Source organism: Sciurus vulgaris, assembly GCF_902686455.1.
Source record: "Sciurus vulgaris genome assembly, chromosome: 17".
Classification (NCBI taxonomy): Eukaryota; Metazoa; Chordata; class Mammalia; order Rodentia; family Sciuridae; genus Sciurus; species Sciurus vulgaris.
In genome coordinates, this window is record NC_136478.1 from 1,048,662 (window position 1) to 1,071,642 (window position 22,981).

General features: G+C 60.7%; 1 protein-coding gene across 1 annotated transcript; it reads left to right on the forward strand.

Annotated features, from left to right (window-relative positions):
• Positions 1-22,762, forward strand: GALNS (galactosamine (N-acetyl)-6-sulfatase). The gene is made up of 14 exons (XM_079119225.1): positions 1-219; positions 4,863-4,986; positions 5,630-5,704; positions 6,534-6,636; positions 9,303-9,446; positions 10,237-10,303; positions 10,375-10,502; positions 10,742-10,881; positions 12,226-12,329; positions 15,163-15,299; positions 16,180-16,282; positions 18,886-19,007; positions 19,553-19,670; positions 22,024-22,762. The coding sequence occupies exons 1-14, from the start codon at positions 100-102 to the stop codon at positions 22,108-22,110; spliced, it is 1,572 nt and encodes a 523-aa protein (XP_078975351.1). The 5' UTR covers positions 1-99; the 3' UTR covers positions 22,111-22,762.
• Positions 22,763-22,981: the final 219 nt, after the last annotated feature.

Genomic DNA, 22,981 nt, shown 5'->3' on the forward strand with positions numbered 1-22,981 from the left:
CCCGTCACTCAGCGGGCCCAGTCGCTGGGCCGAAAGGGGCGCGGGCCTCTCCTAGGTTCTCCCCGCCGGCTGGGTTCCCGCGGCGCCCCGGTGGTTGTCATGGCGGCGGTTGCCGCGGCGACGAGGGGGTGGCGGCTGCTACTGGTGTTGAGCACTGCGGGGGTCGCGGCCGCCGGCGCTCGGCAGCCCCCCAACATCCTACTGCTGCTCATGGACGACGTGAGTGCGAGCGCGGGGCGGCGGGCGGCGGGCTGCCGGGCGGGCTCGTTCCCGGACCCCGTCCTCAAGTCGCGGCGCGTGGCCCTGCGCAGCCGCCCATCTCATCTTGACGCGCGCCGCGGCCTCCAGCATCTGGCCAGGGTCCGGCGAGGAGAGCTGGGAGGGAGGAGGGTCGCCCCCGGCGGCTGCCACGGCCCCGGTCCCCCGCGCTGGCCGCCCAGCCCTGGGCACCTCGGTCCTTTGGGGCACTTATCCGAGGAACCCGGAGTCGCGGAGTGACCTGGAGACACGGGTCGAGGGGGAGCTTAACTCCCACTCGCCTAGGCTTGGGTTTCAGCCTGCTCCCCTTGGGGTGGGCCTGGTTGTCCTGGGATGGCACCCACTGGATGTGATGACCGAGGTCTCATTCAGTCCAGGACAGTTGGGCGTGTCTGGGCACCTGTCAGTTCCCAAGGGTTGCAGGCCAGCAGAGAGCTTCGACAGAGCTTTCCCACCTGTCCTGTGTTGATGGGCACAGTGATCCCCGGCCACACCCTGGTGTTGGGCAGTTGTGGCTGGTGGGAACTGAGGAGTGGCTTGTGTGTGAGGTATACTTGGATTTCAGAGACTTGGCATAAAATATCACACTCGATAATTATTAAATTACTAGTTATCTACTACAAAAAGTTAATGACCCTCATATATGCCTGAAAAGATAAGATACACCTATAATCCTCCTACCCAGAGGTCTCCACGGGTGTGGCACTGAGCCCCCTTCTTTGGAGCCCCTGGTGGCTTCAGCAGGCTTTGCTTAGTCATGCGCAGCACCACAATCTGAGAAGCAATTTCCGCTCTGTTGTTCAGTCTTTCCAAAGTCTGAGTCCTCTCAAGGTTAGCTGCATGGTCTCTTTTGGAGGAGCTAACTCTGGGGAGGTGGGGGAGGGCTCGGTCTTTCTGCTGTCTGCCTTTCCTTTCCAGGATGACAGGGTGTGAGAAGTCACATGGCCTCCTGGGAGTTCATTGATAACTTTTCATACTGATGACTTGTTGAAATGTTGGCATTTAGCTCTGCTGGGTTACGTGAAATGTGGTGCTAGCCTTTGTTTCACCTGTATGCTGTTCTGCTGTGTCTAGAAAATATAAAACCACACATGGACTCACAGTGTGATTGCTATGGGGCAGCACTGTTTTAGAGCAGGGAAGTTTGAGGTGGTGGAGTGTGGCCAGCACCTAAGAGAGTCGTACTGGGCACTGTCCACTTCTCCCTGTCTGGGCTCTCTAGGGCGGGGGCAGGAGGGCCCCTGCTGTGCCCGGAGGCCCTTTCCTATAGGCTCTTCTTGTGGTTTGGATTCTTTGGCAGTGCAAATTCAAATAGGTCTGAAGGATGTCTATCTTTCTGTCCTACCTAATTGAGATGCATCAAAAAGACTGAAATGCAAGAACTTTTTCATGCAAAATGACAGGAAACAAAGCGATTTAAGCAGAAAATGGGAAGTCCCTGACTCTCCTAACTAGACAGACCAGGCTACCCTGACTTCAGGCAGGTGGGATCCAGTCTCCACCCTCACATACCTCTGTTGTCTCTGCGCTGGCCCCAGAGTGGCCCTGGGATGGCCCCACAAGAGCCCAGGCCACGCCAGGTCTCCCCACCCTCAGTCAAAGATCTCTTGAGACTCCGTACCCAGGAGTCCTGTCATCCTGACATGGGTCAAAACCTGAGCTAAGCACACTGCAGGAGGGGCCTATGCTGACCTGTCCAGCTGGGGCCCAGAGTAATCCTGGAAGGGGAGGCCGGCTGATTTCATCTGGTCTACCTAACCAGATAACACCACAGGGCAGCAGCCAGAAGGGGCAGGGGTACTGGCAAGTGAAAACAGCAGGCCCCGACATGACAGCTGAAAGGTACAGCCTCGGGCAGCACAGGGGTTTGCTGCTCTCTCCTCTGAAGCCCCAGCCTCCCCTTTCGCTTCTCCACACACCCTCCTCCCTCTGCAGACCAGCTGCCTGTCAGGTTTGTGTCTGAACCTGTAACTGGCGGTAGCGAGAGTCTGGCTCACTGCAGGATGACCTGGCTGACCTCCCAGCCCCAGGCCTGGCACCATCGGAGGGTGAGCTTGTCTCTGGTGAAGGGACCATCACCAAGGGCTGGCTGCCTGTGACTCCATTTCTCCCTGGCCCAGTCATCTGTGGCTGAGGGAGTGTGATGCTAGGACTACCCCTTCCATCTGTGAGGACAGTGTTCCAGAAAAGGGGGGCCCACAGCTGGGTACTGCAAGGTCCACTCCCCTGCTAATCATGCTGGCCTGCCAAAGGACCACACACTCCCTGCAGGGGTTGGGCCAGGATGGGGTACAGCCTACAACCCTTCTGGAGGCACCCTGCCCTGCCTGGTCTGGGTGGCAACTGTTTGGTCCCCCCTCGGTGTCCTCAGACTCCGGTACATGAGGGCGGGCTTGATGAGTGAGCTCAGGGAACTTAGGCCTGACGCATTCTCAGTCTGGGCAGGGCCCAGAGTGCTGCAAGGAGCAAAGACGCGCCTCCCCGCGCCTCCCCGTCCGCCCACAGACCTCGCCTGCCTCCCAAGAGTCAGAAAGCTCTTGTCCCCGTTGGGTTTGCAAGGTAGGATCAAGAAAAGCCCGCAGCTGCGGCAGAAGCTAGAATCAGAGGCAAGTGCCTTCACCACAGAATTCTCCTGGAACAGCCGCCCTGACCCAGATCCTGCAGAGCCCTCCTGCACACTCAGGCCCTTCCACGCACATTTAGCGAGGGAAGCACATGCCTGCTTGCCTTCACCGTGGCCATGGCAGCCAGGAAGATGTGCAGCCACACTTCCTAAAGCCTAATGGTCCCGCTGGGAAAAGTGACCCCAGGCAAGAGAGGCTATCACCTGTGTCGTGGCCAGCTTCCACTCCTAAGAGACGCGGACAGTCGTCGGGTCCTTTGAATTCATGGCAGGCGGGAGGACACTGCTGGGACACCTCATGTTCATAGCTAAGAAAGCTGATACTGGATGAGGAACAGGTGCTGAGCAGAGAGGTTGACTGCCTTGGGGCCCCCGTCCTCAGGAAGGCCCCTGGCACAGAGGTTGCCCTGGGCTGGCATCTAGGAACTGGAATTTGAGGCATTCCCACTGTCCCCTGGTAAGAACGGCTTCCTGAGCCTGAGCTGTGTGTAAGATACCCTCATTTGTGTGGAAGATCCACCTCCCTCCTGGGCGCCCAGAACCTTGGTACCTGCCAGGGAAAGGGTGCCTCCATGGACCCGGACCGAGTCCCTCAGGACCTTCTGATGGCCACTACTCCCTTGCATTGTCACCTCAAGGTGGGGAGTGTGCCCACAGGAGGGAGGGCTCTGGAAGCTGCCCTGGCCACCCGGCCTGCCTGCTGGTGTCACTGCAGGCCCTTTTCATGGGGGAACGCCCTGGGAGTAGTGTGCTGCTGCAGAGGCTCCCTGGTGAGATTTCTCCGACTTATGCTGCCTCTGCCTGCTTTGGGTCCTCAGGCAACAGCCAGCAGGAGGAGAGGAGAGTGCCTGTGCTCCCACCCCAGCCCGCTGAGAGGCAGAGAGCAGGGGGGACCTGGATGCTCCCTGGGCGTCCGGGCAGACGCTGTAATTGGCAGTCCTGGGCTCACCCTCCCAGGGAGCTCTGGGTTATCCCTAGTGGGTGCATTGTGCCAACACAAAGTGCTCACCTTCCCAGCCTCCCTTGCACCCGGTAGCCACATGGCACAGGGCCTGCACTACAGTATGGATGGAGTCTCTGTGCACCTTGCACTCTGACTCTCTGCTCCTTCCACCCGGAATGTGCACCCTCTGCCCCCAGGTATAGCCACCAGCCTCAGGGGGCAGGAAGGACCTGGAGCTCAAGGGCCATGTTGGCCTATGCACTTGTTACCTCCTGAGGACACTCTGGCCACCTGAGCACATTTGCTCAGTCCCTGGACAGACAGACTTGATGCAGGGCCTGCATTCACTGGTCACTCATGTCACTGAGCAGCTTGTCCCCTCTGCCCTCAGCCATTGCCCCCTTCCTGCCCTGCCTGCCATCCTGTCCCTGCTCCTTTCTCCAGGCCTGCTTTTCCATTGGTCATTTGATGGACACATGGTTGGTTCAGCTTTGGCTGTTTGAATGCACTGCGTGGATGTTCACGAACAGCCTTTGTGTGGATGCAGGTTTCCAGGCCTCGTGCTATGTACTTAAGACTGGGGCTGCTAGGTCACATGGTAGTGCTAGCTTAGCTTTTGGGGAAACCTTGCCACTGGGTTTTGAAACCTAAATTTGTGTGATGGATCTGTGATAACAGTAGACGTGCGTCTCTAGATTCCAGTTTCCTGAGCGTCCAGAACCTTGGTACCTGCCAGGGAAAGGGTGCCTCCGTGGACCCGGACCGAGTCCCTCAGGACCTTCTGATGGCCACTACTCCCTGATGGCATACAGAAGTCCACGTCAGTCCCAGGAAACAGACATGTACACACCTTCCCCAAGTGAAGGTCAAACAGAAATGGAGGCGATAGCCAGCAAGGCCCAGCTAGACCCTGCCCGGGCTGCTGGTGTTTGACATGGGCTTTGCTGGAGGTGAGGGAGGCCCTCGACACTCACTCCCCCATGACAGAAATGGCACTAGCAGAAGAGGTTCATTCCCCGTCTGTGTTCTTCCATGCAGATGGGGTGGGGCGACCTGGGGGTGTACGGAGAACCTTCCAGAGAGACTCCAAATTTGGACCGGATGGCTGCCGAAGGGATGCTTTTCCCAAACTTCTATTCTGCCAACCCTCTGTGCTCACCATGTAAGTCTGCCTGGGCTCCCGGCCCAGGAATGGGGTGCCACAGGGCCCAGCATATCCCACCTCCTTCCAGCCCTAGCTCTGCACAGTGCTAGGAGCATGGGGCACTGAGCCTTCAGAGGCTGCCCGTGGGCTTGGGGACTGTCCAGGACCTTCAAAGTCAATGTCCAGCCCTGGAAGCTGCTGCTGTCCTCTATCTCCCAGAGTCAAGGTGGCCCCTGCCAGGGAAGGGCCACAAGACCTATCTGGGTGCTTCCTGCTCACGGGGTATAAGGTGCAGGTGGGAGGCAGTATGACTGTGCCCTTCTCCCTGTGGAGATTCCTGCTGGATAGGCGGGTGCAGGGTTCGGACCTATGGAGTGCAATATGGGGGCAAAGGGTTAGCACCTGGGGGTGGGCCTGGTGCGGAGGCGGCCCAGTGACCGTCCTGGAGGGTCGTGGGGACAGAGCTCAGCTGCAGGCCCAAGGTCCTGCCTCTGCCTGTCAGCAGGGCGTTGCGCCCACACCCGGGAGATGCAGAAGCTGGACAGATTGTCCGACAGTGTGCCAGGTGTATTGGCAGGAGCTGCACAGCAGGAGGCACTGTAGAGCTGGCCCAGGATCCTGCAGGCTGTTCTCACCACCTGTTCTCATCACCTCCCTGCAGCCAGGGCAGCCCTGCTCACAGGACGGCTGCCCATTCGCAACGGCTTCTACACCACCAATGCGCACGCCCGGAACGGTATGCCCGCCCCTCCAGGGGTGCCCTGCCCAGAGAGGGGGCTGTGTTTGGGCCTCAGGCAGGGATGCTGAGGGCCAGAATAAGATCCAGGCAGGATGTTGGTTGGCCCTGCCACCTGTGGCCTTAGTTCTGCAGAGGGGCACAAACTACCCAGGGCCAGATGCCTCGTTTGGTTCTGAAGTCACTTGAAGCCAGATTCCAGCACTTCCACCAAAAGCAGTGGCTAGGCGGGGCAGCACTCGCAGCGCAGGACCTTGCACAGGCCCGGCAGAGCCAGGCCTCCTCCCCTGTGCAGACCTCACCAGGCTGGAGCTGAGCAGGGCACCCCATACCCTGCCCAGTGCCCCTCCTGCCACCCATCCTGCTCCTGGGACGCTACCTGACTGTATACCCCTCCTTCAGGAGCTCCTGCTCCACTTTGGCAGCAAACCTTGCACCCACAGAGACCTGAGGAGGCCGGGGGTCTCAGGTTAGGGCAGGGAATATTCTGGAAAGTACTTGAGAGCTTGGATGGGTTCTCTGGGACGGCCTCACAGATGAGATGGGATTTCAGAGGGCCCTGAAGAGAGCATAGGAAGGATAGGGTGCAGCCTGTGGAGGGTGGGGTCCCAGCTGGGAGAGCAGAGCAGTGGGGGGCAGCATGCCTGGGAGGACACTGTGGGCAGTTGCCACCATCCCACCCTGGCCATGGTGCTTGGGTGTGCCTGGGGGAATCCTGGAAAGCACCTGGCCACGCCTCCGCTGTCGATCCCGACAGGCCACTGTGCAGGTCCATAGGGGTGGGTGAGACCCCTGAACTCCCTGCTCACACACATCGCTGCCCCTCCAGCCTACACACCCCAGGAGGTCGTGGGCGGCATCCCCGACTCTGAGTTCCTCCTGCCTGAGCTCCTGAGGGAAGCCGGCTACACCAGCAAGATCGTGGGCAAGTGGTGAGTCAAGTGGTGAGTCCCAGGCACCCCGCCAAGCCCACATTGCACGGCCCCCGCTCAGACCCTTACAAACAAGGGGCATCTGGGAACCCTGAGTCCTCAGTTCACTTAGAGTTCCACCAGGTGCTTCTAAAAGCTGGGCATGGCCCCAGGGTTGTTTCCCTGGTGTGCTGGTAGGATCTCAGTTCAGGCCGGAGGCTAGGACACAGCCTTACAGAGCCACCTCATGGGGTCGGACTCTGTGGGCGAGTGGGCACATCACCCCAGGACACAGTCTCAGCCCCTGCCACCTCACACCATGCCTTCACCTCTGCTCCTGTGGGGTCTCCTGCCAGTAAAGGAGCCACATGATTGCACACACAGGGTTGTGGGTGAGGCAGGCACCAGCAAGTCAGCAGCAGGGAAAGATAACGATGTAATGAAACTCTCATTGCTACACCATGTCCTGTTTCAAGCACAGGAAACATTTATCTCCTTTGCTCCCTGGAGACTCTCAAGTGTAAAGTCGGAGGTCCTGTGGGCCTTGGCCTGTAGTAGCCCTTCCCATGCTGTAGCCACAGGCCCCTGTTCTTCAGGAGGCGCCCCCAGTTGTCTGCCTCTGTGACTTCTCTGCTGCCTGGGGCCCTTCTTGTGGGCTCCCCTGGGGACTCTTCTCTGAGGATGTTGGTCATAGGAATGTGGAATCTGCTGAGACCAGAATATAATGGTTGGAAAATCCAGGCACTCAAAGGCTGTCTGAGGAGCGCTGTCACTCTGAAGACGGGCCAGGCGTGGTGGAGGAGCAGAGCTGAGTGGGCACTCAGACCCAGGTCCTCTCACTGGCAGGGCAGGGCCCCTCATTGCCTGCTGTCCCTGAGCAGGTACAAGGAAGGCCCGGGGGAGTCATGGCAGAGCCCAGGCCTTGAGGGCCAAGGAGGATCCCATGGCCCTGGTGACAAGCCCAGTGGTGAGCAACACTCTGTGCCTAGCCTGGTGGCTCTGCCCTGATGCAAAGCCTTCCATTCACTGGCACACTTGGGGCAGCCGGAGCAGAACAGGAGAATCTCCATGGGGCTGACCGAGAGGTGTCTGGGAGCAGAGGTGCCAGGCAGGGCCAGAGAAGCAGCTGTGCTCTGACTTGGGACATGGGCACAGTGGGCAACATGCCAGTGGGGTGGGGGCAGCACAAGGTCTAGGAGACCTGGGGCAGGTCCTGCAGCTATTCCTCAGTGAGGGGGTCCCGATCCCAGCAGGCCCCACTGCCAGCTTGAGGGTTATTTTGGGCCATGGCCAGGACCATCCTGAAGTCCTTCATTTGGACCTCAGTGCCAAGGATCTGAATAGTGTCTGCCTGACCAAGTCCTCAGGGCTGACTAGGCCTGGACTCCTGCAGAGAGACTGCATGATCTGCTCATAGCCATACAAAGCAAGTGGGGCTGGGGCACATGCCCCGTTAGCTGCAGCACCCTGTTCCGGCTCTCCTGCTGGTCCACAGCTGACCGTCACCATTGCAGCTGCATCCAAGCAGGACTGTGGCTTGACCCCCCAAACAAAGGCCTTCGTGCTGACAGATGTGGATGTGGGCAGCCACCTGCCCAGCAATGCTCAGGAAGAACAGGTTGTCACGGGAGGGCCCACAAGCACATGAGACACACGGGACACAGCACAGGCCGCAGCTCAGGGTCTGTGAGGTCAGAGCAGCACAGATGTGCCTGCCAGGAAGGAGAGAAGGGGCAGCAGCCAGAGCCAGGCCACCATCCTGGGAAAGCAGCCAGCCTGCTGCCCCTGGTCCTCCAGCCCACTGCCCCTGCAACCCTGCCCATGGAGTGACCCAGTAAGCACTGCACAACTGGAGTGCAGGGTCCCCGATGGTGGTGAGGAGCGGCCTCCACCAGGGACTGTCCCAGGACTCTTGGGAGAGGACTCTCCTGCCATCAGGCTGCCCTGGCTGGACCTGGCCATGGTTCAGAGCAGCCCTGGGAGTCGCTGCTCTGACACCGGTTTTGAAGACCAGGTGGAAGCTGGGTTCCTTGCAGGGCCAACAGCCTTGCTCAAGCACCATTTGAGGCCACTGGCCCACTGACTGGGAGCTGGAGCCGGGTGCCCACACCTCTCGGCAGCCTTCCATCAGCTGCTGGTAAGAGGGAACGAGATTAGGTGCCCCCAGAAGTGAAGAGGGTGTATGGGGCCGGGGTGCCAGCGTACCAGCCTCCTCCCCTCAGAGGGGAGCCTGGTCGTAGTGGCTTTTTCCCGTAACCCCTCTGGCATCAGTTCACACCCTGGGTGCCAGGCATGTGAGGCAGCCTGCAGGCTTCCCTTAGCTGGGAGAAGAGACCCTTGCTGTTCAGAGACTCGCCAGGCCCTGTGGACTGGAAGCCTTGAGGAGGGACCTGGCCCTCGGGACCCGGCTCTGGGAGCATTCCTCAGGGCTCAGGACGAGAGCGCCAAGGGGGCTGGAGACCTGGGAGGGCACTGGGTCCCGAGGCTGCAGGCAGCTGGGGAGCTCTCCTTCAGAGCAGCACGCGGACACCCAGCCTCCACTGAGCCTCCCGTGCAGCCCCCTCAGCTGTGCCCACATGCTCTGTGCATGACCCGTGCTCTGCACCCCCTGGGTGCTGTCTGGGGGCTGCTGTGCAGAGCTGGGGAGCGTGCCAGGTGGCCCATGAGGTGTCGGTTCCTGTTCCTAGGCATCTGGGCCACAGGCCCCAGTTCCACCCACTGAAGCACGGATTTGATGAGTGGTTTGGATCCCCCAACTGTCACTTTGGACCATTTGACAACAGGGCCAAGCCCAACATCCCCGTGTACAGGGACTGGGAGATGGTCGGCAGGTAAGGGGTCCCTCCTCACTCCCAGCCCTTCCCTGCTGTCAAGGTGCCCAGCACTCCTCCCTTGGCCTCTGCAGCTGACCCACCTGCTGGCCAGTGCTGCATCCTGTGCACCCAGGGTCTCGTGAGACTCACACTTGGGGCACATCTAGCCTTTCCAAGGTCCTCAATCCCTTTGGGCCACTGTGAATCAAATGCCTGCCCCAGCAGGGCAGGACCTCAGGCAGCCCCTGATGCAGCCTGACCCATCGCTGCAGTCTAGACGCTGGGCATGCAGGGAAATGCTGTTTGAGCCCTCATTTGTAAGCCACAGGGAAAGGTGGGAGTGGAAGTCACGGAGAGGAGCCCCGGGGCAGCTCCACCCGCAGTGCCTGGATCAGGGCCCTTATCTTTCTTGAATTTTGTTTCTTTCTTATGGATCATGGACCAAAGAGCTGGGGCACCCATGGCCTGTTTAAAAGTGGCAGCTTTATTGGGCTATGACTCTCAAGCCACAGCATTCACCAGCCCTGCGGTGTGCAGCGTGCAGGTGTCCAGAGCTGGGCGACCACCATCTTCCCCCTATAAACATGCCCCACCTGGGGCTCTCCCACCCAGCCCCTGGCTTCAGCTCTGCCCTGCTCCATCCTGGGCCAGAAGAACTGTCCTGGGCAGTGCGAGCTTCCAGCTGGATTTGTTCCACAATTGGAACATTCCCACCTTCTAAACAAGGCTATGACCACAGCTGACCTCAGAGAGAAGCAAGTGTTCTGGGCCAAACCCTGATTTCTATCTGTGGCTGCACTGTTTTCAGATTTTATGAAGAATTTCCAATTAACCTGAAGACTGGAGAAGCCAACCTCACCCAGATCTACTTACAGGTGAGGAGCTGGGTTGGGCCGGACAGGCCACAGGGGCAGTGGACAGAGGAGAATATACAGTCTCCCCACAGGAAGCCCTGGATTTCATCAGGAGACAGCAGGCTAGGCAGCACCCATTCTTCCTCTACTGGGCCATTGATGCCACCCACGCGCCTGTCTATGCCTCCAGGCCTTTCTTGGGTACCAGCCAGCGAGGGCGGTGAGTCCCTATCAGGGAAACATAGACCCCAGGGGACGTTGGCCGAGCTGAATTACCTCAGGGACCTGTGCTCAGAAAGTCCTGACTGGGGGAAGGAGTCTGCAGAGGCAGCTGGCTCTGTCCGTGATACGCCACCTGAACTTGGGCCTTCTGCTCCATGGGTTCCTCTGAAACTGCACTGTTAGGTGCTAAGTCGTTCCTACACCCTGGCTGCCTGACAAGCTGCCTCTACTCCACAGCTATGGGGATGCTGTCCGCGAGGTCGATGACAGCGTAGGAAGAATCCTGAGGCTGCTGCGGGACCTGAGCCTCGCGGAGAACACCTTCGTCTTCTTCACGTCGGATAACGGCGCTGCCCTCATTTCTGCTCCGGAACAAGGCGGGTGCTGGTCCTTGTCCTCCTGGCTGCCCAGTGGATGGGCCCAAACGACTCACACGTCAGAGTCCACCATTTAGCCTCCGGCAGAGCAGAAGGGGCTTCCCCGGTCAGGGAGCCTCCAGGCAGGTGGTGGTGGCCTTTCCTGCCCAGGGCTAGTCGGAGGTGTTGGTGAATTTGGTCTTGCTGAGGAGGCGGAGGCAGAATATCACAGGGGGAGGACGGTCTGTCTCAGGAAAGGTTGCATGCCTCCCAGAAGAGGCCCCTCCCAGCAACCCAGGCAGCAGCAGGTTTGCAGGTGGGCACAGCCAAGTGTCAGGGTGCTGAGGAACACGGGCCCAGGTGCGGGGCCTGGCCAGACCCTGAGACAGGAGCTGCCCCATCAAGAAGGGGCTCTGCCAACACCAGGGTCTTCAGCACCCAGCCTCCTCTCTGCCCTCGGGCCATTTAGGCTGTGCTTTCTTGGAATGCTCACCTTCCCCGCTAGGCCCTGGTTTCAAGTAGCAGGAACCCAGCACGGCCAGCGTAAGCCTAGGGAGAGCCACAGTGGGGCAGAGCAGCGACGCCTCAGGGCTGGCCCGTGGCTGTGTGAGCTTGGCTCTCAGGCAAGCCCTCCCTGTGCAGGGAGAGGAGTGGGGCCTTGTTCCTGCCAGCAGGGTCCAGGGACAGCTGCTACACATAGCCACATGGAGGGCCGAGGTCCAGCTCCAGGAAGGGACACCCAGACAGAGGGAAGTGGGATGTTGGCCGCTGGCCACTCCAGTGCAAGCCGTGGTGGCCGTGGTGGCAGAGGCAGCTCTTGTCCCTGAGTGCAGACCCCACTCAGCCTGAGGGCCCCGGGAGCGGCTGAAGCAGGAGTCCAGCAGCGCCCCTGGTCACGGAGCAGGCTCCTGCCTCAGCTCCGTCTGGGGCCAGTGGGAATACCCCCGCACCTACCTGCCCACCATCAGGAGAGCGGGGCTGTCCCAGACCCACGGGGAGCCTGCGAACTTAGCACCTGAGGCTGCGCAGAGGCCTCTGAGCCCAGTGACCTCTGCCCTGGGAAGTGTTTCCGGCTCTGCCTGAAGAGTCAGAGTTGCTGACCGCGGGCTGAGCACTGGCACCTCCCCTGCTGAGCAGTGGCTCCTCATCGGGGCAGGGACTCCTCTCTACGGACACCTGTCACTGGGGCGTCGTAGGCATTGCCTGGTGGGTGCGATCCTGTGCTTAGAGCCGACCTCCTTGCCTGGTCCTGTCTCCACGATGGGTTTCCAGGACTCCACCTCAGGGCAGGAGGCAGCACAGGCAGAGAAGCTGAGTGCTGGGCTTGGGTTCCAGGGGCCTGAAGGGTGATGGCTTTCTCCCCAGGTGGCAGTAATGGCCCCTTTTTGTGTGGGAAGCAGACCACATTTGAAGGTGGGATGAGGGTGCCTGCAATCGCGTGGTGGCCTGGGCAGGTCCCTGCAGGCCAGGTAAGTCAGTGTCTCCCCCAGGACTTTGGACTGCCGGTGCCCGTGGTGGGGAGGACCCTTCTGGGCAGCCCTGTGGCAGTCCTGTGTGGCAGGTGTCCTGCTGTGCGGGAGGTGCCGGGAACCTCTGGAGTGGGCACGTGGAGCTAGGTTTGTGAGACCCGTTAAGCCACGTCGCCCCAAGGCCCGTGTTCTGTAGACACGCCCGCAGGGCGGCGGCAGCCTGCGGTGGCACCTGATGTCTGTCTGTGGGGCACAGAACAAGGGGTGCATCCTGCTACATCCCAGCCTGGCCTGAAGAACGTCCACCCCTGAGCCCTAGGTGACTCATCGGTTGAGGACCCGCTTTAGGGACGGTGGCCTGGGAGGCGTGAGTCTCCCACGCTGCGGACAGCTCCCAGGCCCTCAGGCCTGGGCGGCACCCCTAACCCTTGGTTTAGGGTTGGGTCCCACTCTGGCTGAGTTCAGTTTGCAGGCCAGCTGCTCTGGAGGCCCCCGCTGCCCCACTGCAGCACTCTGGCCTCACTGGGCCTGTGCAGACAGCCCAGGGCCATCTCTCTGTCCAGGTCAGCTGATGTGTGATGTTCCCATCCCAGGGTGTGTGAGGCCAGGTGCACAGGTGGCAGGGACTGGGACATGGTGTCCCTGGGGCCACCCTCTTGCCCACCCACTGTGCCTGCCCCTCAACACACACACACATAAAGAGGCAAAGACCCAAGAAAGCAAGTCACATTCTAGCCTCTCAGAGCTGGGAGTAGCCTCCAGGCGTCCTACCCATCATGCCTAGGACAGTCCCCGTGTGTCCCCAGCAGCAGGTGGGGCTGGGGTGGCACCTGCCTCAAGTGCATGGTCTCTAAGCCCAGCTGGGCTCTGGTCCTCAGAACCCTCTGACCAGGACCTCCAGGTCACCAGGCCCCACACACTGAAGGACCCCCAGGCTCACTGAAGCGGCAGCTGTATGCTCCCTGTCAACTGACCAGCTCTCTCTAAAGGGCAGATGTGGCCGCTGCACTGACTGCATTGCTGGGTGGGATACGTGTGGCCAGCAGGTCACAGCATCCTGCCATGCAAGAGGTGCTGGGCTGCACCCCTGACTGCAACACTTCTGGGCCTTGTGTGGTCAGGGTGAGCACTTGGCCAGCAGTCATGCCTTCTGGGGGAGTGGGAGAGGCAAGAGGCCGAGACAGGCTACCGCAGCCCTGCGCTAATAAGGAACCTGGGTCCCCACACACATCCAGCCCAACCTTGCTGAGGCACACCTGGGAAGGCAAGGCGGGCTGCCCTTGTGCCCCGACCCTGCCCACCTGCTGCTGTCCAGTGGACTCAGGGCATCCACTCCCACGGCCCTTCCTACCCAGTAGAAAGAGCCCAGGTTTGGTATCTGGAATCCACCTTGAGCCCTGCAGAGAGAAGGGCACCTTGCAGAGCCAGTACCCACCTCCTCTCTCCCATTTCCCACGGGGCATAAGCTGGAGCTGAGTTTGACAGGGACAGACCTGTGTGCTGTGCTGGCAGAGGTCTGTCTGTCCGGACCCCCAACGTTGGTCCAGCAGCACCTGCCCAGCTTCCCGTTGCCGCTGCTGCAGCCTTTGATCCAGATGGAGCCCAGGGGCTCAGCACAGCCTCCAGGCCTGTCCTGCTGGCCAGCCTCCTTGGCCTTCCCTCGACCTTCCCTCGACCTCGGTCTTTGCACAGCGCTGCTCATGCTGATGGAGGACCCCAGACCACTCTCTTCCTGCCCCCTAGCCAGGCAGCGAACACCCGTTATTCCAAGATGGTGAAGATGAAGATGTCTTTTTATCCCTCTTCCTTCCTTTTTTTCCTATCCTTGAAAAATATGAAAACCCAGAGGTAAGGGGCTGGGAGGACACCCAGCAGGAGGCTGTAGCTCCCCTGCAGCACTCCAGAGGGCTTCTGGACCAAACGTGGCCTTGCCGTTCCCCCCTGCCCTGTGCAGGGCAGACCCCAGACAGCACGGCCACGGGCTTCTCCCATCGAGGGTGTCCCTGCCACGGCTAGGGCCTTGTCTCCATCTGGCTCTGCTGAACAGGGCCAGGCGAGGGCTGCACTGACTAGGCGGACCTGGCTAAGCCCTGGCCAGCAGTGGTGCTAAGTCCTGCTTAGCTGACTCCATGGTGTGCTGTCCAGGGGTGGTGCTCACCCCCACCATTTTTCCCACTGACCTGCCCTGCACCCCAGGTCACAGAGGTTAGGATCAGAGATGAGATTGCAGCCTGTCCCCAGCACATGCACAGGGTTACTGAGGATTGGGCAGCCAGTGAAGGACACGAGCAGGCCCAGTGAGGCAGAGCCCTGAGGCTCACTGCTGGTCACTGCTGTTTGTTGGTGATCGGGCCCTTGGTGTGTCAGGGTATAGCCAGGGACCAGTCAGCATGCTGCCCACAGGGTCCAGCTTATCTACAGAGGCGCCTCAGGGGAGCCCAGTGGGCACTGCCCCTCCTGCAGCTGTCTGCTCACTGGCATGCCAGAGGCCAGTTCTGGTCCCTCACTGTCTTCTGCAGTGTCTCCAGGGGCCATTCCCACCTACAGCCCACCTAGATTGTAGAACTCACCACAGCTGCAGGTGTCACGTGTGAAGTGCCACCATTTGTCTCAGGACAGCTGGGCCCCAGGTGAACCCCTGGCCATCATTCCCTGGAGGAGCTCAGGCAGTTCTCCCGTCTGGCTCCAGGTCTGTGTCCCATCGGCCACCCACAGGCTCCATGACTGGGCTCAGCCCAACCCCATGGGGGCTGTGAGCACCCAAGCACATCTCTAGACTCTGCTGCCTCCTGGCCAGGGCAGAGGTTCCAAGTGACCACCATGTTCACTTCAGGTGAGCCATCAGCTGGGCAGCATCATGGACCTGTTCTCCACCAGCCTGTCCCTTGCAGGCCTGAAGGTGCCCCATGACAGAACTGTTGACGGCCTCAACCTCCTGCCCGCCATCCTACAGGGCCAGCTGGTGGACAGGTTGGTGCTGGACACACAGCCTAACCCTGCAGAGCTTCCTCATCCAGTGCACTGTCAGCCTAGAAGCACGGGGAGGCGGGGAGCTCCTGAGCAGGGACCCAGGGGCTGCGTGTGGGGCAGGGCCCCCAGGACTCGGCACAGGGAGGCCCAGGTCTCAGAAGCCTTGTCCCCGCCTGCAGGCCGGTCACTGTGACAGCCACCACAGTGCCTCTTGTGGGGAGGAGAGCACCTCAGCCCAGTCGCCAGCCCCCCAAACTCGAGCCTGTGTGCCAAAGTTCACCTCATTGCACCTGAGCCCAGCCACTGAGCAGCACTCCCTGGGCACTCTGAAGGGGTGTGAGCTCCAGGAAGCCCAACGCCCAGCAGGCCTGGAACCACCAAGAGCTTGCTGTGCAGCGTCTGGTTTGGGGAGGCCTGGGAGGGGCTTGCTCTTTTGTTTTTTCAAAAGTTCTTATTTTTTTCCCTCTTGAAACCCAACCCAGGAGCTTGCTCATGCCCAGGAGAGAGTGCCAGACACCCCAGCTCCACACCCTGGGCCGCTGTCTTCCCCAGGTCCTCTGGCCCCAGGATGGGCCATTCGCTGCTACCTCATGGTGTGGGCTGGATTCCCTTTGCCCCACAAGGGCCCAGAATGGGAGGGACTTGCCCTGGGGGCGAGGCCCAGAGCCTCATGGCCTGTCTGTGTTCTCCTGGGGAGCTGGGGCTGGACCCAAGGCCTCCTGTACACCACGCCTCTGCCCAGCAGCACCCAGCCCACCCTTCTTCCATGTGCAGTCTGATCTCAGCACTGTCATCTCTAGACTGTCAGCTGGGCCTGACTTGGAGGCATGAGGAGCCCACGTGGGGACCTGGTGGTGATCCTTACCCTCCCACCCCACAGGCCAATATTCTATTACCGTGGCAACACGCTGATGGCACTCACTCTCGGCCTATACAAGGCCCACTTCTGGACTTGGACTAACTCCTGGGAGGAGTTTAAACAGGTATGGGGCTCAGGGTGCAGGGCCCAGCAAGCGGGCCACAGTTGGAAAACCTCTACCCATCTCTGAGCCACCTTCAAGGCTGCTGAGGTGGGAAGCAGCCTCAGGAGGACACCCGCTCAGACCTGGGTGGCTATTGAGGATTGGGTACTGGGCATGCATGTTTATAGGATGCCCAGAAGCACTAGGGGCTGCAGGTGGTGTTCTGCAGAGACCCTCAGGCCTCGCCACAACCACAAGGTGTCCTGTCCTTCACAGGAGGCCTTCAGAGCAAGCACGGCCCAGGCACAGCCCAGGCCCAGGCATCCTGCCAGCATCTGAGCCTCCCCCTGCCCCAGACCAGGGAATAGGGCTGTGGGGTCTGCATCAGGGTGCCAGCCGGAGTCAGGGGGAAATGCCATACGTTCAGGCTCTGGACTCTACCCCTCCATCCCGCTGGGGTCTCCCAGGGCCTTCCCTCTGGCGGCTGGCTGGTCCTGCCTCCTCCAGCCCCGGGCCCCTTGAGGTCTTTAGAGACTTGGCAGCCTCGCTCATTTGCCTTAACTGGGAAGGAAATCAAGTCAAGTCAGTGAGCAGTCTGAGTACTAGAACACTGTGAGCCAACTGGGGTGCACATCGCAAGCTCCTGGCACAGGCCGGTGGGTGGGCGCAGGCAGGTGGGTGGCGCAGGTGGGTGGGCGCAGGCAGGTGGGTGGTGCAGGCAGGTGGGTGGGCGCAGGCAGGTGGGTGGTGCAGGCTGGTGGGTGGGCGCAGGCAGGTAGGTGGCGCAGAGGTGCACTGGGAGCTGCTCATGGGACTGCTGCCAACCCCAGGACATGAGTGCCGCCTGTGCACACGTGGGCACCCAGGACAGTGTCCTAGGCCCTTGCTGGTCCTGCTGGCCCCACCCCACGCTGCCCTGCCCCGCCTCCTTCCTTCAGGTTGCATGTCAGGGACATCCCTGAGGGCTGTCCTGAACACTGGCCATGCCAAAGACACCTGCCCAGTTTCCCTTGGACCCCTGGAGCTGCACCTGGTCAAGTGGCTAAGAGATGCCACAGAAGAGCCCTTGATGGAGGGAGCAGGACCCCCAGAGATGGGGTCTCCCTCCGCCTTTCACAGAGGACCCTTGTGCTCTCCCAGCCCTCTCTGGGATCCCTGTTGTTGGCTCAATAGTCTGGGTGGTCCAGACGCAGGAGAAAGGAAGTCCCTCAGGCTTGCAGGATCCCTCCCTGGGCCCCTGCCCTGTAGCCTGGGAACACAGTGGCTGATCTGTCCCTTGGCCTCCCTGTGCTGGGTCCCAAGTCCCAGCTGGGCTTCTGCCAGGCTGATGTACAGAGGGGATGGGGCAGCCGGGTGACCCATACCTGTAATCTCAGCAACTGGGAGGCTGAGGCAGGAGGATCACAAGCCACTTAGTGAGAAATATGAATAAAGATGTGGAGGTATGTCAGGATGGGGCTCCATCCAGGAAGGCAGAGCCCACGCCACGTGGTCGGGTGGATTGAAGCTGTTTGCACCTGGGAGAGGCCCTGGCAGGGCTTCGCTGCTCAACCCACACCCGTCCATTCAGTGGCTCAGGACAAGCCCCTGGGGGGAGCCTTTGTTGGCTTGCCTTGCTTCCTCTGCCGGAGCAGGAACACACCGAGTTCACATCTCAAGTCAGTGGCCGGCTGTCAGGGTCCCTGCCTGGCAGTCCCCAGGGGCAGGCCCAGCGGCTGGGAGCTGGTTGTTCGTGGGTGTACTTGAGCGGGCACCAGTGGCCGTGAGCTACACTTCAGCAGGTCATCCCCCCAGCTCCACCACTGACCCCACAGCCCCTGGAGCAGGCCAGTGAGCCTCACGCAAAGAGTGTCTGAGGATGCTCAGTGGGAAGTCTGCCCCAGGTCATAGAAGTGGAGGCAGTCAACCCCAGGTCCACCTGGTGGGCTCCAGGCCCCAGGCCCCAGGTCCACCTGTGTGGCCTCCGGGCTCTTTCCCCAGCATTCACCTGTGTGGTCACAAAGCCCCTCGGCTTCACCTTCTTCCCCTGTGCCTGTGGTCTCTCGGCTTCTGGGCACAGTCCTTCCTCCTCAGCAGTCCAGTGACTCTTCATCCTAACTTTAATCTACCAGAGGCCGCCTCTCCTCCTGGACGCACAGGGGTGTCAGAAGGAGCACTTCTCCATAACAGTGGCAGCAGTCGAGACGGGAGACAAGGTCTCGGGTGCAGAGGCACACGCCTGTGGTCCCAGCAACGCAGGAGGCTGAGGCAGCAGGATCACACATTCAAAGCCAGCCTCAGCAATTTAGCAAGACCCGGCCTCAAAATAAAATAAGGAAGAGGGCTGGGGATGCAGCTCAGGGGCAGAGCACCCGGGCTCAATCCCCAGTGTTTTAAAAAGAAAGGTTGGCCCACATCTCAAGACTCATACCCACAGAGTACAGGAACACCTTGGAGAGGCACACGAGACAGGCTGCCAGGCAGCTCCGGCCCGAGGCCTCAGATGACACACTTGGCCTTTGCCCACCTGCCGGAGCCTCCTGGAACATGGACCCTGAGTCTTGGAGAGAGCCAGAAACAGGGCAGGGAGGGCAGGGCGGGCAGGGCTTCCTGAAGCACCCATGCTCCCTCCTGCCTCCTCAAAGGGCATCGACTTCTGTCCCGGGCAGAACGTCTCAGGAGTCACCACCCACACCCAGGAAGAACACACGAAGCTGCCCTTGATTTTCCACCTGGGACGAGACCCTGGAGAGAGGTACCCGCTCAGGTGAGTCAGGACCAGGGGCCCCAGGCTGCCTAGAAAATGTTCACCATATCCGACCCAAGGCAAGGGCCAGCACTCTGCCCTTCCATTGCAGAAGGCCACCGGAGCATCCAGGAGTGCAGCCCCTCTAGAGACCCCTCGATCCCTCCTAGGTGGGGCCACCTTCCCTCCCTGGCCTCTCTCCACCTCTGCTCTCCCAGCCTCTAGTCCACTGCCTCTGCTCCTGGCCACAAGTGTGCATTGTATTGCAGATGTCCTGGCACAGAGAGCTTCAGGTCCCCAGAGAGCCTTTCCACCACCTCTCCAGAGAGGCCAGGTTGGCAATCCAGGGCCATAGCCCACACTGACCACTGGCTGTTGTCCTTGGCCTGCCCACCTCTTTTGACCAGCTCAGAAACTTAGGCTTCCTAGCCCCAGCCCCTCCTGGCTCTCTCCCTCATAGAATAGCTGTGGGCCTTCCTGAGTGCCAGCCAGGAGCCCAGGAACTGACCAGCCCCGGAAGCTGCCAATAAAAACATCTCAGTGACCCTGGGCTTTCTCATCTCCAGCTTCGGCAGTGCGGAGTACCAGGATGTCCTTGGTAGGATCATTCCAGTTGTCCAGCAGCACCAGGAGGCCCTGATCCCTGGACAGCCCCAGCTCAATGTGTGCAACCAGGCAGTCATGGTAAGTAATTTGTCCCTGCCGGACCCATCACTGTGCCTGGGCAGAACCCAGGGCCAGCCATGGCCTGCACTAGCACATCAGCATCCTGGACACAGTCATCTTGGGCTGCAGCATCTTCTGGAACCCAGTGCCTAAGGGCCACAGGTGTACAAGGGGCCATTCAGGCCAAGGGAGCAGAGTGGCCACTCCACTGGAGGCAACAGGGCTGCAGTTGGAAACTGCCCTCCTGCTGTTTCTCACAGGCTCTGTAGGTGGAGGATGAGCTTGAACCCTCAGAGGACCCAAGGACACTGACCAGGGAGGCAGAAGGCCCCAGAGTCCACCATGCCTTTCTCCTGCTGAGCAAAGCATGGCAGGGCCACAGCTTCTGCCCGCCCCAGCTGTCCCAGCCCCTGGCCCTGTGCCCACTGAAGCACAGGAGGGGTCAGGCGCCGTAGCCCATGAGTCACATTAGGGGGCTTTCCCCAGGATGGAGGTCCCACAGAGATCGCCAAAGGAAGTGGATCCACTCAGGCCAGGCTGTGAGGGGCCTGGACGTTGTCACAGGAAGGGATTAAGGACAGTGGAAGTGAGGCCTAAGCACAGGACCTGTACCTGTGGCAGGCAACAGCCCTGGGCTGGGCTGAAGGCCCCAGGGGGCAGGGTGTGAACAGCCCCAGGAGTGCCCACCTCCCAGCACAAGGTTACCAAGAAGGTGGGGCCTTGACCCCATGGGGGACCCCCGTAGCCCCCCTCAGACTGGAGTTCCAGTGGCCACGCCCTGCATGACAAGCTGAGGGACCTCTCCTGGAAGCTCCGGAGCCAGCCCTCTGCTTGCCTGGCCATACCAGGCTCCCCTGCCTGCTGACCATGCCAGCTTAGCCCCAGGGCTGCTCCGGAGAAGGCCGAGGTTGTCAGACCTCCTTCCTCCTGGCGGGAGAAGGGCCTGATTTAGGACCCTTCCAGATCCAAAAGCACAGCCCCTTGAGCCAGCAGGCACCAGCTTGGGGGTTTCAGGGATACCTCCACTCCCCTGAAGGCCATGTGCCAGGGCTCGGCCTGGCCAGATGGACTCGGCACCCGAAGTTGTTTTGGGCAGGGGCAAGGCAGTGCAGAGGAGCACCCTCCTTGGTGAATGGCCTTGTCCAGGGCCAGGGGGCCTGCCGCCCTCTGAGGGCTCATTGGTGACGGAGCTGGGCACAGGTTCCTCACCGTGGGGAGGTTTGGGGCCCTTTCTTGGAAGGAGCATCTGTGCTCCTGGAATTCTGGCCTCTGTCAGCAGCAGAGCGCAAGGCCCTGTCTGAGGACCACCGTGTTTTGGGCCCCAGGAGCCCCAGTGCCCTCCAGTGGGGCAATGCTGCTTCCATCCAGTCTGTGACTGCTGCTGCCATCTCCTGGGCGCTGGGGGAAACGGCTGCAGCTAGTTGCATCCAGGCTCCTTAGTACAGAAGGGGTGCTGGGGTCCAGGACCCCCGCAGGCAAGACTTGCGGGGTGCCCCACTTCCACGGTGTGTGCTGCCAGGGGAGCTGGTGCTCTGCCCCTGCCTTCTCCGGCGCTTACCCACACGGCCCTGCTCCCTGAATCCCAGGCCAGCTGTGTGAGGGGCTCAGGGACATTTCCTGTTTCTGTGAGAACAGTCCCAATGCTGCCTGTCACAGCCACTGAACAGGGGCCTGTCCCACGGCCCACAGGACACACCGCAGCAGCCTTGAGAAGCAAAGCCCTGACCCTCTTTGGCCCTGAGTCCAGACTCATACCTGCCACTGTCCTTCAGAGGCTGGAACAGCCCCCTGTCCACTCCTACCCTGCCCCCAGCGTGGGGCCTGAGGAACCACAGGGTCAGGGACTTGAACACTGAGTGCCCCATGCCACGAGGGAGTAGTGTCACAGGCTGTGATTCGGTGACACCCAGATTCTGAAGCCTGGGCAGGACAGCAGACCAGGCGCCTTAGCTTCCTCCAAGAAGGCTCCTCTTGGGGCGCCTCAGGGCACTCCTGTCGCACCCCAGCTCCCTCCCAGAGAGGCCTTCTTCCCTGCACCAGCTTCCTCTACCTGGAAGCACTGCCCAGGACATGGGTAGATAGATGTCTCATGTCCCCTGCCCATAGCCAGCCTCGCCCTGGCCACCATCACTTGGCTTGCTGTTCACCAGCCCTGCCCGTCACTGCTCCTCCCTCAGAGTGAGGCTGCACGTTCCCATGATGCCCAGCAAGCTCCTAGCTTGAACCAGGTGGAGCTGTAGGAGCTGCAGTGGGGACTGCAGCCCAGTGGATGGGTTGGGAGACCCGACCTGGGTGCGCAAGTGTCTGAAACCTGTTTGCTGTAGCCAAGACCAAAAGTAACTCCATGTTTTCTTGAATTTTCATTTCATAGAACTGGGCGCCTCCAGGCTGTGAAAAGTTAGGGAAGTGTCTGAGGCCTCCAGAGTCTGTCCCAGAGAAGTGCTCCTGGCCCCATTAGCACCTGCTTGGATCCCAGCCAGGCCCAGAATCTCCACAGGCCCTGCAAGTGCCCAAGGGCAGGAAGTCTCTGACCTCAGGACTCCCCAGTAAAGAGTGCCAACTGCCAGCTGCTCACTGCCAGACAGCACCTGCAACCAGCAGCAGGGCCTGCAAGACACCTGCCAGATACCTGGTTCCAAAGTTCACTCCTCGCTGCTCCTCACCACCTGGCCCTGCAGCCCATCACCCCAGCTGGCTGTGAAGGAGGCCATAGGCCCATTGCTGCCTCCTGGCTGTTCCTGCGTCTGTTTCCATCTTGGTGTTGAAGGACTGCTGGCGTGGTGTGACTCCATGCGGAGCCCTTCAGTACTGTTGGGGTGCTCTCCCTGCACCACCCCACAAGGCTGTGGGCAGGAGTGGGACGACGGGAAGGAGGCAGACACTCCACCCCAAGATGGGGTGCCCGCACCACTGCCTCTGTGGAGGGTGGCAGTGTCCTTGACTCTGACCCAGCACCCGTGAACCCATCTGCGTGGGTGCCGCCTGCCCTGCTAGACACTGCACGTGCTCTCAAGGCCCCGGGAGTCACTTCCACGAGTGGGCTTTCACATCTGTACACTGGCTGTCATACCAAAACGAACTGTGTGAGTCGCGGAGTTTCAAAGAAAGCAGGCTTATAATAAAGGAGCAAACCGTGTTTTAACTGTCGACTTGGGGTTTACAGGAGACCACGTTTGGGGGAGGCTGTGCCTCAGGCATCTGGCCTGGGAAGGCGCTGAGGCGGTGACCCGCTCCTCCGGCCCTGGCTAGGGCGATTCGCTGGTCCCAGCCCAAGGCCTCTGCAAGGCCGGCCAAGCATTCCACACCCGCTGTACGCCGCGTCCTTGCGA

What these genes read in the sequence shown, in the direction of transcription:
- GALNS (XM_079119225.1), top strand. Translation starts at nt 100, where the DNA reads ATGGCGGCGGTTGCCGCGGCGACGAGGGGGTGGCGGCTGCTACTGGTG. An exon ending in GACTGGGAGATGGTCGGCAG is followed by an intron (nt 9,447 to 10,236) that starts GTAAGGGGTCCC and finishes CACTGTTTTCAG; the next exon opens with ATTTTATGAAGAATTTCCAA. An exon ending in CATTTCTGCTCCGGAACAAG is followed by an intron (nt 10,882 to 12,225) that starts GCGGGTGCTGGT and finishes CTTTCTCCCCAG; the next exon opens with GTGGCAGTAATGGCCCCTTT.